The sequence below is a fragment of the Tauraco erythrolophus genome, chromosome 1 (assembly GCF_009769465.1).
Source record: "Tauraco erythrolophus isolate bTauEry1 chromosome 1, bTauEry1.pri, whole genome shotgun sequence".
In the NCBI taxonomy this organism is placed as follows: Eukaryota; Metazoa; Chordata; class Aves; order Musophagiformes; family Musophagidae; genus Tauraco; species Tauraco erythrolophus.
In genome coordinates, this window is record NC_141465.1 from 112,623,779 (window position 1) to 112,640,154 (window position 16,376).

The window sequence follows — 16,376 nt, forward strand, 5'->3', positions numbered from 1 at the left end:
TTTAGTTTTATTCTTAAATTATCTCCCTTAAATTCTGTATGTATTTCTGTTTTTTTAGGAAAGGAAATGTAGGAAAGACAGTTCGCTGTATCCATAGAGCACAGAATTATTATCAGTCAGTGCCTTTATCTGCAAATGTGCTGCTTGGTAAATTTTAAACTCAGCTTGAAAAAAGAAAAACGTGCAAGCACCATAGTGAATAATTCCGAGTGCTGACTAATGCCAGATAAGAATTGAAGGTAAATCGCTTCCTGCCTTTTATAGTTGGTTCTGCTGCTGCATTTCAGTCCTGACTTTGATGCTTGAATAAGTGTTCTAGGTTATGAATTTTATTTATAATGAACATGTGGTTAGGAGGTGATTTTGTTCCTCTCTGTTCTCTTCTGAAAAAAAAAAAAAAGAAACTTTTTGGTTTATCTTGTAGTTCTTAGCATATAGAAATGAAGACCAGAGGGAAAGAAAATTGATGTAGTTAGTGCCTCTATTAGTAAAGTTTTGAAGATTTTTTTTTCCTTTTAATAGAGGTTGTTTTGCAGGAGATGGAAGATAGAGAATTATACTTGAATAAAGACAGCAATTTCTGCAGTCTTTTGTGTCACGTAGGTTTTTCTTATAAAATCAGATTGCAACATGTTCCAAAAAAATGGGATACAGTTTTTAGGAAGAACCATAGCTCTTTGTTGTGAGAGTTTGAAATTTCCTATCATTTACTCAGAATCTTAAAATACGGTAGTCTTTTGTGTTGTCTTTAACTTTGGGCTAAAGCCAGCAGTTGTTTTGTGGTGCTCTATTGGAAGCTGTATTGGCTAACCCTAGAGTGTCTGTGGAGCTGTTAGGATAGGGAAGAGAAATCTTTTGAATTGTTTCAAAATAGCTCTTGCTGGGTTGCTGGAAAAGGTGGCATTCGCTTTCTATTGTAGGCATTTTGGATTGCTGTAGCAGTTTGTAGGATGGGTGGTAGTAGCAGCTGAAAGGAGCACAGGGAGAAGCCGAATCATGATTACACAACCATCTAGTGACAAAGGGACAGACACTGAACATAGCTGTGTCAAAGCCTTCAGGCTTCTTCATGGACAGCAATTTGCCAGGAGTCGTCACAATTTTCTCTTACCATGCGTGGGTTTTGTACTCTTAGTGATTAAATTCCATTGAATTAAGTTTTTTAACATGTCAGATGGAAACAGTTTTCTGATGAAGGACATCCTTACCCTTCCTCTGCCTTCCAGACAAACACATCCAAATCCGTCCCTTAATATTTGTGTTTTCAGTAGCGGTGCTGAATGGAGATGGAAAAGCAGCATGTGTTACTTTGCTGGGTGGAAAATTATTGAGATGTGTCCGTGTAAACATTATCTCACCTTCTGGCAAAAGTAAATATTACTTTACCAAATATAGTCTCTAAAGCAATAAGGCTTCAAAGAGTTGATTCACTTGCCTCAACGTGGTGTTTAGTGCCAGTTCACACATGCCAATGTGGCCAGGATGGCCAGAGAGCAGACTGCAATGGCACATGAGTTATGGGAGACCCATGCCTTTCGCGAGGAGCAGCTGCGTTGTATGGGGAGTACTTCACAACGCCTAAAAATAGCAGTAGATGTATATGTTTAGGTAATTCTTTTGAGCTGGTAGGTCTTTATAAAACCTCATCTGCAATGCTTTCATGTTGATTTTTGGTAGGTTGTCTTTTCCTAGCTTAAATTCATTAAGTAGTGCTTCAAAATCATGAAATGTTTTAATTTACAGTATATTACAGTTCTACCAGCTTTGTTATTTCCTGCAGAAAACTTTCACATCTACAGTTGTGAGCACTGAAGTAGAAAGAAAATTTTCCATTGTTCAAAATACATTTCTTTCCTTTTAGCGTAGCAGATCTTCCCCTAAATTGCAACTACATGGAAATTTAAAAAGTTGTAGGTGTACTACTGCTTGTGGTGAAGTACGTAGAGTGGGATTGCAGATCTTTGCCAAGCGGGATCCAGCCTAAGTTGTTGCACACAACCTGTTAAGAAGAAGAAAATGGAAGTTTATACATGTCATCAGAGCAAATTTAGAAGTAATTTAGGTTAACAAACATATGAAAATTTCTACACAACTGGGTTAATTTTGGAAATTGTCTGAAGTCCTTTAAAGTGCATTATCTATCCATTTTGTAATTTGTTGTATAAAATTGGACTTGAATGGTCTATTCTAAACATCACAGCAGAAATGCTGTGTGTGTTTTGCCTAATTGTGTAATCATGCCTGTGGAGCAGGAGAGAAAGAATACTGTCTATACAAATGCCACGTTATTTTAATGGTACTGAATTTTTTATAATGGAGTCTTGCAAAGAAAGTCAGATATGTTGGGGTTTTTTTTTAATTTTAGATTAAAAGAAAGAGGCTTACTACTTGAAGCTTGACAGGTCTCTCTTGACATTTGGCCTGAAATGTTTGTGAGATGTTTCATATCCTCAGAGCAGAAATGAATATGAGTGGGTTGAAAATTTATGCTTCCATAATTAAATAATGAAGATTCTTTGGCATTATATAAGATATAAATGCAGGCAAGCCTGTTATCGTTGCCCTAGCAAGGTTTCTGTTGTACACTGCAGTAAATTTCATATCTGTAATTTGATTAATACATTTTACATTTATATTTTGGAGGGCAGCTTTTGATACTTGTGTGTTGCTAAAGGTTGACTTACAGATTGAATGAAGCCTTTATGCTGTGTTTCATTTTAACACTTTTGACTCAGTTTAAGTTTTGAAACATTAGTTTTGTGTGTGCGGTGGGGTTTTTTAGGGGATGGTCTTTTTTTTGAAACTAAGGTAGAAATCTAATGATCATAAATGAAACCTTTTCAGCATAAATTGTTGTGGTATTTGAAAAGAGGAAACAGTATCCAAGCTAATTCATGATTATCTTGAAACTAAACATATTTTGTCTCTGCATACTTAAAGGCTACATCTTACTTTGCTTAAACACTTGATGTTTTGAGGATTTTCTTGTAGAGGAGTCTTTATATGGTAACTGTGTAAATAGATATGTATCTAAATATAGTCTTCATTCCTTTGACAAGACTGATCTTTGCATTTGTGCTTCTAGCAGACCTCTTTTGGATGACTAGATTTCATTACTGAGGGATCAATCAAAAATTTACAGGGTAGAACTGATAAATCAGGAACCCTGGAAATAGCACTTGATATGAAGTGTCAGATGACTCTAATTTTTTTAAAAGTCATTTTAAAGTATAAAGAAGCAAAGAACTAGCAGCCCACAAGTATGTCTGTTCAACTCTGTCCATTTTCTGCTGTGTATACATGGGCTGTTACACTCAGTAATACCGCCTCTTTTTGTGGATGAGTGTATCATGATTGCTGAATGCAGGCAGTTTATTCAAAAGACTTTTATTGTTCAAACTAAGCCGAAAATGATCTGTAGGATAAAGTGGTGACCTAGTTCTGGATTTCCATGCTTTGGAAAGCATTATATTGCCAAATCTGTGCACGTGTGTGTCTTGGTTTAATTCTTGTTCCTTCTCTTTGAAGATTGATTAATAAATTATTTTTGGGTTGGTAGTTACATATCCGTGAATAGAATATGCAAAATATTCTATCAGTGTTAAATTTTAGGGTTTAATTTTTGTGGGAAGAGAACTTTCACCCAATGTAATGTATCAGAGAGAAGGTCAGCCTACTGAACTCATGCTGGCTCTGGAGTATCATGCAGATCTGTAGCACCAGCATGCTATGTATGTAGGGAGAATTGACTGCCTAATCTGTAATGATAGGTATTTGAATTTGCTCAAGTTTAATAATGTTTGCATTTCTCTTTCAAGAATGGTCAAGTCTCTAAATCCACAAATTTGTTATTACAACATGTATAAATATTACAGATTTTTTAAAATTAGAATTAAGAATTGCAGTTAAACAGTTACGATCTGTGTTTTGCTTTGCTTTTAAATTGGTGAAATACAGGGCTGCGCTACTTTTAATAGTAGCTTGACCCCACATTGAGCTTGATTTTTCTGGCATTGAACTTCCTGGTTAAGAGTTCACAGGACTGACAGACATTTATTTGCAAGTTTAAGAAAAATCCCTAATATAAAACCAATCCTTTCTGAGAAGATACCTTCACTTTCCCTATACCATGTGAAAAGGTTAAGACTTTGATTTATAAAGTAATAGAAGGGAATTATACTTGTTGTTTGAAACAAACAAATCTCACTTCCCCATCCCCCAACCCTGTGATGTAAAACAAAGGTGATGAAATTACTCTTTTCTCTGTGAAAATTTGGTGTGATGGCATGACATTACATGCCAAAGGAGTATATTTAGAAGATAGCTTGGTGGATATATAAATGAAGGGAGATTTTTTTTTTTATTGTTTGTGGTTTTTTTTCTTACAAGCAATATAATTTTCAGGCATGCCCTTAGCTTTTTCCTTGGCATGCCTGTAACTTTTTGTTTGAGGTACAAGAAAGTAACCCTAAAACTCCTGATTTTTCTGAGCATAGATTTTTTTTTTTTTTCCTCAGAGAGCAGAAAAGTGGAATAGGATATTATCTATAGAAACGTGTTTTTTGTTCTAAACGTGAGTGTACGTACTACAATAAACGCTTAGTTTCATTTCATTTGAGAAGTATTCTAAGGCTATTTAAATATTGTATCTCAGTTATGTTAAAAAATTATATTTGGAGACTGAAGCAAAGACCAATTTCATAACCTGTGCCACCATCTGTTAAATACACCAGAAGCTTGCTTTTTTCTGGATGGGTTTAGCCAGCTGTCCATTTTGCACTGTTGCCTGGATGGAGGCATGCATTTAAGAATAACACAGTAGGCTTTCTGTGAGTTGACAAAAAAGCTTTTTTATTTTGATCCGAGACTCCTTTAGCTTGTCTGACACTTCCTTATATTTAGTCTCTGGCTGAGGAATGTATTGGAAACCTTTCTCCTGTTGCACTCCTCCAGTCTGTGCTTTCATCTTCTCCCACTTAGGTCTGGAGCTGCTCCACGGGACAAGACATGTGCCTTCTCACCGAACCCTCTGCAAGGCATGTGGATGTATTTGCTAGCGGCAACCCAAAGTCCGTCCTAATCCTATTGACATCTAACCCAAGTGGCATTTAGTTAATCTGTCTGGCACTCTCCTTTCTTTATCTGACCCTGTGAGATGATACAGCTTTCTGTAACTTTATTTTCTTTTAGCTGAGTGTTTTGGAATTGTAATGCAGGCCAGTGGAGTTTAATTAAATAGTTTTCCTTCATAATAAATAAGACCTGGTCAGTAATAGTGCCAGGGTGACTTGGCAGATTTTAGTGTTATGTTGTTGTTATACTTAATTATAAATTATATAAGGGATGATGAGACAAGAGAAAAATTTGGTATTTGCTGAAGACTGGAAAGAAGACTGTTGCAGGTCAGCTAATCATTCTGTTCTGCTGTTCAGTTTGCAGCAAACCAACCTATATTCACACAAAAAAAACCCCACCAAAATTGCAGAAAATGGTTTAGAATTAAAAACTAGCTCTTTACTGACTGCAATTTGGAGCTGCCTCTAACTCTATAAAATGTAGTTTTAGAAATTAATTTTCTGACTTCCACAGGAGTTTTGCTTTTTGTAATTGTAAAACAACGCTCGGGTAAAATCTAGCAGAAGTCAGTTGAAGCTACCTGAGGCAAGGCACTGTATTTTCTGATGTGGATTTCCATGAATTACATTGTGTGCTGCATCTGGTCACTCACACTTAGAATGCAAAGCTCTTTTTGTTGGCTCACTCTGTTCTGTCAGGTTGAGACTGTTGGATTGGGAAAGGATTTGGCTTCACTTCATGTGGAAATCCTTGTTTGTTTATTCTTCATCACAGAGTTAGCCAGAGGTGTCTGCACCACTTAAAAGCATGAAACTTCTGAATTCAATGTTGTGTATGAATACCCCAGTATATTCTTGTCCTGTGGAGCTTTGTTTTCTGATCTTCTCAGAACAGCAGCGCTCTGTTTTGGTGCAGCTTGATGGAGTAGCGCTTTGCTTTGTCTTCAGAGTGTAGATAAGTATGCAAAATGGGAACAAGAATTTGTTGCTATTGCATGGAGGACATCTGTGCCACTAATCAAGCTATGGTATCAAAATATTTGAAATCCTTGCTTTTCTTATACTCATGTGTCAGTCGGATAAACTGAACTTGAGAATTAATTGCATCCAGTCTCTGCAGTTCGTACACAGTTTGCTTTGGCTTAACTTTATTGGCCCAGCTCATCAGAGGCTTATTCTAGGAAGATCAAGGACCTCTCAAATCTATGCTTTTAAAATCTCCTTTGCCCCAGCCCTTCTCTTCAAAGTCTCAGTTGAAGCTTTGTAGCTAAAACCAGGGTATATAAGGTGATAGCCAGTCAGTTCCATTTTATCTGCATTCCTGGCAAGTGGACAGCCAAACCAAGCACTTAATGCCTTCGTTCAAATGATTTGATGAACCAGTGGACAAAATTGTGCTGTAAGTCTGTTTTGGCAATTCAGTTTCTTCCACTACTTTCCCATCTAGTCATTATGTCTACACATGAGTAGCCAGGTGACACTTGCCCTCCACTGGCCATGTTTCCACCATGTCCTTAGAGCAGGATTTAGTTAGTGGTCGTGCAGCTGAAAGAGGAATTGGCCACTGAGTGATTCGATGGAGGAGTAATTTACCAGAAATTCCCCCAAAGCTTTTCCATACGTCCAGCTCAAAACTACTCATCCAATGATATTAGGTTCACTAGGTCTGACCCCAGCAAAGGGGAGAAAGTGGGAGCATCCCTCTCATCGATGGCCTACATTCACACAAGTGCAGATGTAACTGAAAATGTACTCTCTTTACGGAAAGACAAGCTAGCTGAATGTTTGAGGTCTGGGCGTGCTTACGTTTATGTAACCACCAACTTACTGAGACAATACCGATCTCTAAGTAGGATCATAACAATGAACACAGCTTAAAGGCTTAGTTGCTTGTCAGGCAAAACAGAAGCACTGTTTTACTTTTTTTTTTTTTTAATTTTGTGGATTGATTATTAATAATAAAAGGCATATGAATACCTAAATAGTTTTCGTTTTAAATAGTTATTGCTGTCGTAAGCTTCAGATGGAATTGAATAACCAAGCAGAGAATTAAGAAAATAAATTTCTCTAATTTTAATACCTTTTTGATGCAATATTTACTCACTCCTTTCTCACATTCTTAGTACCATATTTATCAGACATTAATCTCCCTACTGGTGCTGCTTTGTGTGTGGGGGGAAATAAATCAGAGGAACACTGAGAGATCTGTAGCAATAAAAATCCTTTCGTCTGACAGAGGACATGAGCTTTAATAAAGCAATAATGTGCATGTGTGTGGGAGGCATTGGAGGTGCTCACCTATTCCAGTGAAATGTTTTTTTGTTTGTTTTGTTTAGCCCTTCAGCTATCGGTCGTAGTAATGACATAATAGTATAAATTGTTAAGGTAGGATAAAAGATTTTTTTTGTTTAACTCTTTGAGTCACATAGAAAATCAGTGAGTCAGAGGTGGTTATACAGAGATATAGTTCCATACCCATAATAAATTATTTTTGAAAACTTTTTTTTGGGCTTAAATCTGTAGGTGGGGGTACCAAACATGGTCTTTGAAACTCTACTCAGTTTAGCAGTGCCTTGATATATAGAATATGTTTAATACAAATGATATTCAAAACCTCTGAAGGTTGTGTAGCCCAAAGCAGAGCTAGATGTGATGATGGGTCAAAGCAGAGCTAACCTCAAACTTAGATCACATTGCTCAAGCCTTGTCCACTTGAGTTCTGACTGTGTCCAAAGAGGCCAATTCCGCCACCTCTCCAAGACCAATGCTTAGACTGAGCTCTCTGTGGACCAAAGCTTAAACTACCTTCACTGGGAGGGTTTATCTGCATGTGCAATGGGGATTTCCCTTGATGCAGCTTGTGACCATCAAGGTGGTACCAAATGCTGTTAGATACTTTGCCTCTATGAATAAGAACTTATGACCAGACGACCTCAGAATTCCTTGAATCTTAAAGTCTGGAAGTGACTGATTTGAAATTTGTGACAGATAGGGAGTTTGCCTGTGCATAGGAGTTGGAAGAGATACCTGTGAGTTTTTTTCAAAATAACCTATCATTCTGCATTCCTGATTTCTCTTCATTAGAGTATTTACCCTCATCTGTGGGTGGAATGGTTGTGGTTGTATAGATTTTTACTAAAAAATGGACTTAGATTAAATAAAAAAAAAATTGTCCTTGTCAGGTGAGAGTAGGAAAGAGAAAGTGAATTTATTTTTTTTGATTAAGAGGGACACAAAAACAGCAAGACACTTCAATTAAAAATAGATAGCTAAATAGAAACAAAGCAAAGAATTCTCCCCAAATGCAAAACAAACTCTTGCATGTGTGAAGGTTTGGAGAGGAGCAGTTGATAAGTTTTTTTTTTTTTTTTTTTTGTAAGGCAAAACCAATAAACAAGGAAAAGTTTATTCTCTTTTTGTTGTTGTTGTTGTCCATAACAGGAAAAGGTACTTTAAAAACGTATTCAAGTATTATGTTCTCCCCTCCATCTTTTGAGGTCAGAAGTTAACCTTTTGTTCCTTGCATGTACAGTAATCTGTGTTTTGTTCACTCATATACTCTGTTTAATGTGTTGGGGTTTTTTCTGGGTTTTAACTTTATTTTAAGCATTCAGGCTACTGAAAGAAACAAACAGAAAAAGGGGAAAAATATGCCATCAGAATGTCTGATTTAATCTGAATGGTACCAGTGAGATTTAATTTGAATGGTGCCAGTGATATTAAGAGGTGGAGGGAAAAAAAGTGCAAATTGTGTTCAAGTTCTCTAAAATGCTGCATTGTATGTGTTCCATAGATTCTTGAAAACAGATATTGCAAGAGAGGTTCTCGTCTCTGAAATATGCATCCTGGTGGAATTTGGTACCAGTTGCTGGAAAGGAGGAAGATCTTCTGGAACAGAATATTGCTCTCTGCTTTTGTTACAGAAGTGGAAAGGGGCATCAGTTAGTGATCTTGTCCCTGGCTGGGCCAACACTTTGTGTGTTTCACTGTCCTGTGCTTTGCTGGGGATGCTCCACTTGGGTGTCCATGCTGTCACTATACTTTGTTATTTGTATATATCAAAGGCTCTTTTATTTGAATATCTATTCCCCTGGCTTTATTGACAAAAACCCCTTCAGTTTTCTGAAGTGTGATAAAAATCAACTAACATTCTTAGTTCAATCCTGCAAGGGCATTAGGACCAGTGCTTCTGTCATATGGATAATGTCACGTCAAATGTTCCAATTATCAAGCGGTGTCATCCTCACAGCAGGTTGTGAAGTTGCCAGGCAGTATTTTAGATGATGTGACAGTGTTTTAGATAATGTTCTTCGCTTTATGACTGCTTGTGTGTGCCCGTTTTGCTGTCTCATTCTAATACCAAGTGTAAACAGGCAATGAAGAAAAGCATGTTTCTAGTATTTACATATCAAGGGAATGTGAATGACTGCTTATACCTGGTGACTTTTTTGATCCTTGAGATTTACAGGAAAAAAATATCCATGCCTGTCATTCAAAGAAAGAATTTCAATAGTGGAAATAAAATTATGACCTAAGAAAACACCCAAACCACCTATAAAGCTTTGTAGACTCAGAAAAGGGTTTAGGTAATATTCTAGGGAAGTGAAGCTTTAGAAAATCTTAGTTTTAATGAAAATGACAGTATGTTGGGTTTTTTCCTCCCTTTAAATACAGGCTATGAAGAGAAAAGTTCATGCTGTTTTAATGAATTTTAAAAATGACCTTTTCATAATCTTAGTAGTTACAGGAAGAAATAATAAAGAAGCACAAAAAATACCTTCAAATCCCAAGTGACTTTCTGAACATATATTTACTCCCTGCAATATGTTTGTCTTTCTAAACCAATCCAAGGATTGGTTTATTAAATTTACATTTAATTCTCAGTGCCAAGAGAGGATTGTGAGTAAAATGAGAATAATTTTTAAGTAGGTTTATAGACCAACAATTGAAAACATTCTGATAAGACATGCTTTTCTTCCCTGGACTTTTGCCTGACCTAAAAGTCCTAAAATGCCTGGTCTGGTTGTGGGAACAACTATGTTAATTCAGGTGTAATGTAGACAGCCGTATGGAAGGAGAAGAAACAGAGGGAAATATTGGTGGTTTTTTTGTTTTGTTTTTTAATTAGATAATGGCGGAGATACTGTAGACTACAGCATCCTACAATGCCAGCTGGAAACTGTGCCGTGCCTTTTGCCAAACTGCTGAAGCTTCCCTTGTCTGAGTTTTCTTCATCAGGGCTTTTTACAAGTTCCAGTTCCTCTAAGCACAGAGATAGTCCATCCCGATAACAGGGGGAAAATGAGTAGATGAGGCAGTAGACTGGCTTGGTTGGATCACTAAGCTTAAGAGATAGTGCTTAATTGTTGGCTTCCTATATGCAGGTTGGTTACAAGCAGACGCTCAAAGGTCTGTTGTAGGACCTAGATTGTTCAATACCTTTATCAGTGACCTGGAAGAGGAGACAGACTTATTAAGTTTGTGAACACCAAATTGCAGGTGTAGTTGACCTGCTTGAGGGCAAGGCTTCTGTTCAGAGGGACCTAGGCAGGCTAAAGAATGGACCAGCAGGAACTTCATAAAATTCAGCAAGAACAAATGTCTTGCACCTGGGGTGGACTGACCTCCAGAAGCGATGTGTGCTGGGGACTGACTGGCTGGGGAGCGCGGTGGGCCAGACGTGAGCTGCCAGTGTGTCTTGGCAGGAGTGAAGGCTAACAGCGTCCCAGGTGATATTGGGAGCAGCATAAACCAGGGAATTAAGGGAAGTGATTGTTCCCCTATACTTGGCACTCAGTAGACTGCATTAGGAATACAGCGTCCAGCTTTGGACGGTTTGTCCTGTACCACACTGGAAGTGGAAATGTATCGATCAGATGCAGCGTGTTCAGCAGAGGCTGCTGAGATCGTCTGGGCTGGAGCACTTCACCTGTGAGGAGAGGCTGAGAGAATGGGACTTCTTTATCCTGGAGAAGAGCTGGCTTTGGGGAGACCTAGCACCAGCCTCCTGGTACTTACAAGGAGGTTATATAAAAGATGGAGCCAGGCTTTTTATGGAAGTGAAAAGGTGGGAGAATGAAGGACGGTGGTCATAAATGGGAACAGGAGAGGTTTTGAATTAAGAGGAGGGAAAAATACTGTAACAATAACTGATGGCACTATATTTTTTTGCTTTTGCATTTATCGATAGGAAACTTTTTTGACTTATTCATAAACTTGCTGCACATCTTTAGTGTTCAGGTTTACTTTCCTCTATCTTGTTGCTTGCTAGAGAAGTATTCTGGTCATAACAGTTAGTAAAAGAGCTTCCTTCTTTTCCTGATCCATGGTGAACCAAAACACCCCATGCAACTTCTGAGGCTATACACCTTATCTTTATTGGATAGCCAGCAGAATATGCTGATAAGTAAAGGTGCTTTATAAATTGGCCAAATCCTTAGATTGAATGACTGCTTTGTTGTTAATAAATTACCCTGAAATAATTCTTAATTAAATCTAGGTTAAGGTAAAATTCAAAAATACACTCTATCATATTTCAAGTAGAAAACATAAATGATATAAAGAACACAAATACAGAAAGGGAAGAGAAGATTGTGGTTAATTGACTTAATTTAAGATTGAATCGGGAAGACCTCCCTCTTGTATCCAGATGGTTTGCCATATTTTATTTCTGGAAACCCACCTTGACAGAGAGGCTGTCTTTTTGTGTTGTGTTCCATATGTAGCTGCTTCTCCTGGAACCTCTTTAATTTTTTTACTTTTTTTTTTAATTATTCCTTGGCTTTTTAAAAATGCTGAAAGGCTGTAAACATGTTTAATCTCTCCCTTGAAATATCTTAATTTATACTTCAGAGAATGTCTTCTGCTGTGCTAACACAAGTAGTTGTGGATGCCTGATCTCTGGAAGTGTTCAAGGCCAGGCTGGATGAGGCTTTGAGCAACCTGGTGTAGTGGAGGGTTTCCCTGCCCATGGTAGGGGGGTTGGAACTAGATGATCTTTGAGGTCCCTTCCAACTCTAATCATTCTATGTTTCTAAGTAGTGTCTTGCTTTCCTGAAGATGGAATTGCAATTTTGTTTTATCAGGCATCGTTTTCAATTGGTTTTGTCCTGCTAATAACAACTAAAGAAGACTTAAAACTTCTTGTGTTTCCTTCTATGCCCACTCTAATGCCTATAAATCTTTGAGAGAAGTGTCATCTTCAACTACTGTCATCATCTACCTGTGTTCAACATTAATTAAATAACACACTTGTTACTAACACCTAAATGAGATAAATGTATATATCTCATTATTGGTGTTAGATGTGGGACCAGGCATGGCAATAAGTTACTGCTTTGGGATGATAATGGATTTGGGGTAGTCTGCCCTTCAGGGATATCATAACATTATCTTCTATTGTGTTTTCTGCAGTGTCTTTATTGCATCCTCTTTAGATTACTCTCTAACTGTCTTTTACGCCCAGCTTTCTTGCAGAGATTTCGTGACACTCTGTCCTTGGTACTTTGCTCAGTCGTGTTTGTGCACCCGTCTCTGCTCCATTTCTCCGTGCTACAGCTTTCCTAAACGTTTCCTTGTTCACAGACAGAACCATCTGCTGCCAGGTTTGTATGAAAACCTCTAGTCCAGGCTTGTCTTTAGTCCAGCTAAAATCTGTCTGTCTCTCTGACACATCTTTGATTAGCTCAGGCAGAACTGGGCCTGAAGCCATCTGCTTTACCTCTGCTCTGGCTATGTGGGCAGTATCAGCTTTCTGATCATCACTTGGACCTATAATGTGGGTGCCATTTTTGAATGGGCGTGATTAAAAGGCCTTAATGAGATCTTTATCTAAACCTTTCAGATTTTTGTTTCATAGCAACTCTTAAATAACTTACGTTCTCTTTACTTGTCCCTACAGCTAGAACTCTCCAGGTTCTCTTCATCTTTTTTTTTTTCCACTTATTATAATGTTCTTTCCTCTGACTCTTTTTATATACTTCTAGAACGATCTGCAAAGCTATAAATGTAGTGTTTGCATTCTTAATATATCTGTTCATTATTTCTTTCTTTCCTGGTTCATGAAAAATAAATTGCTTATCTTTGTATTGTACGCTTCTGTTTTCTGCTGGGTTTTTTGGCTCTCAATGGCAACTGCTCCTGCACATGCACTTAATGATCCAGTGAGTACATCTTGACCTTTATCCCATGATGCCTATTCTGTTCAGAAAGAATATTGTATGTCTTCACAGCAAAATTAATGTTTTCCACTTTTTTCCTCCTGAATTGCTTGTGTGAATTTCTGCAAGAATTTTGACAACACATAGATGGTTCTAAGACCGCTGACCATAATAATAGTCAGCAGTGCTGTCTTTGTGGTTTGTCCGTAGGGTTTTTGTGTTTCCTTGCCAAACTTTCTTTATTCTGGTCACAGTTAAGTGTGTTAGACTTGGATTTCTAGGCAATATTGTGATACAGATAAGTAAGGAAAAGGTGGACAGTGTCTGTCTGTGTTTGTAAGGCAGGCAAAATACCATTCCAGACAATCTGAAAATTGTAAGGTGCGCTTGAATGATGAAAGTCTTGGTCAGCAGCTACTCTCAAAAGTCAGAAAAATGGGACAATAGTAATAGGTGTAAGTAGGACAAAAGTTTGAAGATAAAATATAATTATACTTTGGATTGTGCTGAGACTGAGCTACCTGCAAATGAAACGAATTGTCAGGTTTGTAGGAAACTAAATTGAGGGAAAGTAGTTTGATGTATAGTGTCAGATAAATGTGTGAACGCAAATGAGTCACTGTGGTCTGGGTGCTGGTAAGTAGAAAACGATGCTGAAAGGGGAATAAGTTAGTAAAATAGAGAAGAAAATTGATAGGAAGCTTAAGTGTTGGGGGGGAGTGGCAAGGAGCACATGGGATCACAGCAGTTCAGAGGAGACTAGGGATTAAATAGAATCATCAGAGTGTATTATTGCAGTTCTTGTTCACCTTCTGGAAATAAATTGGTTTTTGGCTTCTTGACAAGTCACAGTCAAACAAGAAAGGTGATATAATACATGTTTTCTAGTGATTTGTGCTCATTTTTTTCCCAAGGAGCAAGAACTTACCCACCTAGAAAAAGCAAAGTTAATTGTATAGAATGATTCATGAGGGAAGCTGAATATGATACGTAATGCTCATATAAAGACTTCTTCAACATTGTCTGCTTACCAAGCTGTTCAGGAGGGATAGGAGAGGTAGGAGAGGTCGTGGGGTTGCCCTTTATGTAAGGGAAGGTCTAGAATGCTTAGAGTTTAATGTTGGGGATGACTTGGTGGAGTGTATGTGGGTAAAAATCAAAGGGGAGCCTATGCAGGTGGATATTGTAGTGGGAATCTGCTACAGGCCACCCTATCAGGAGGGTGAGGCTGACAAACTATTTTTTAAACAACTAGGGGAAGTCTCGCGCTCACTAGCCCTTGTCCTTGTGGGTGACTTTAACCTACCGGATGTCTGTTGGAAGTATAACACGGCAGTCAGGAAACAGTCTAGGTGATTCCTGGAGTGTGTGGAGGACAACTTCCTATCGCAACTGGTCAGTGAACCGGCTAGAGAAGGTGCTTCCCTAGACCTGCTGTTTGTGAACAGAGAAGGTCTTGTGGGAGATGTGACGGTTGGAGGACGCCTGGGGCATAGTGACCATGAGATAATAGAATTCTCTATTCTAGGGGAAGTTAGGAGGGGGAGCACTAAAACGGCCAAACTGGACTTTGGGAGAGCAGACTTTGGACCATTTAGAAGTCTGGTTGATAGAGTACAGTGGGAGACAGTTTTCAAGGGTAAAGGAGTGCAGGAGGGCTGGTTACTACTCAAAAAGGAAATTCTGGAGGCACAGGAGCGAGCTGTCCCTGTGTACCGGAAATCGAGCCGCCGGGGTAGAAAACCAGCTTGGATGACCAAGGAGATTTGGGAACACCTCAAAAGAAAAAGGCATGTCCATAAGTTTTGGAAGAATGGGCAGGTGTCCAGGGAGGGTTACAGGGAGGAAGTTAGGGCATGTAGGGAGATAATCAGGGGGGCAAAAGCCCAATTGGAACTTAGACTAGCCTGCTCCATAAAGGACAACAAAAAGTCCTTCTATAAATACATTAATAACAAAAGGAGGGCTAAAGATCACCTCCAGCCCCTACTGGACACAGGGGGTACATTAGTCACTAGGGATGAGGACAAGGCTGAGGTCCTTAATGCCTTCTTTGCCTCAGTCTTTAATAATAAGGTTAGTAGTTCCCAGGTGAGCCGGCCTATGGTGTCTGAGGGCAGGGAGGGAGAGCAGATCGAAGCTCCTGTGATCCAAGAGGAACGGGTCAAGGATCTGCTTCATCAGCTGGATGCCCACAAGTCTATGGGGCCTGATGGTATCCACCCGATGCCTGAGAGAGCTGGCGGATGTCATTGCCAAACCCTTGTCCATTATCTTTGGGCAGTCTTGGCTCACTGGGGAAGTTCCGCTGGACTGGAGGCTGGCGGATGTTGCCCCCATTTACAAAAAAGGGCGGAAGGAGGATCCGGGGAACTACAGGCCTGTCAGTCTGACCTCGGTGACGGGCAAAGTCATGGAACAGGTTATCTTGAGTGCTATTAATGAGCACATACAGGTTAACCGGGTGATCAGGCCCAGTCAACATGGGTTTATGAAAGGCAGGTCTTGCCAATCAAACCTGATCACCTTCTATGACAGGGTGACCCGCCTGGTTGACGAGGGAAGGGCTGTGGATGTAGTTTTCCTTGACCTTAGAAAAGCCTTTGATACAGTCTCTCATAGTGTTCTGGTTGCGAAACTGGTAACTGCTGGCCTGGATAGGCACACCCTCCTTTGGGTTAAAAACTGGCTGGATGGCCGGGCCCAAAGAGTGGTGGTAAATGGGGCTAAATCCGGCTGGAGGCCGGTCACCAGTGGGGTTCCCCAGGGCTCAGTGCTGGGTCCGGTTCTGTTTAACATCTTTATCAATGACCTGAATGAGGGGATTGAATGTACCCTCAGTAAATTTGCGGACGACACCAAGCTGGGAGGCTGTGTTGATCTGCTTGAGGGTAGGGAGGCCCTTCAGAGGGATTTGAACAGACTGGATCGTTGGGCTGAGGCCAATGGCATGAGCTTTAATAAGGCCAAGTGCAGAGTCCTTCACTTGGGGTATAAAAACCCCAAGCATCGCTATAGGCTCGGGGAAGAGTGGCTGGAGAGCTGCCTGGTGGAGAAGGACCTGGGGGTGTTGGTTGACTACCGGCTTGATATGAGCCAGCAGTGTGCCCAGGTGGCCAAAAAGGCCAATGGGATACTGGCG

At 39.3% G+C, this 16,376-nt stretch overlaps 1 protein-coding gene across 2 annotated transcripts in view; it reads left to right on the forward strand.

Annotated features, from left to right (window-relative positions):
• The window catches only part of UBL3 (ubiquitin like 3), a 63,677-nt gene that overhangs the window by 14,805 nt on the left and 32,496 nt on the right, over nucleotides 1-16,376 (forward strand). The window contains exon 1 of one of the 2 annotated variants that reach the window (XM_086613030.1): nucleotides 112-147. The exons of the other annotated variant lie outside the window; for it this stretch is intronic. Coding sequence (XP_086469156.1) covers nucleotides 136-147 — 12 coding nt within the window. The 5' untranslated portion in view covers nucleotides 112-135. Of the gene's footprint in view, nucleotides 1-111; nucleotides 148-16,376 lie in introns of those variants that run through there. 2 annotated transcript variants of the gene reach the window in all.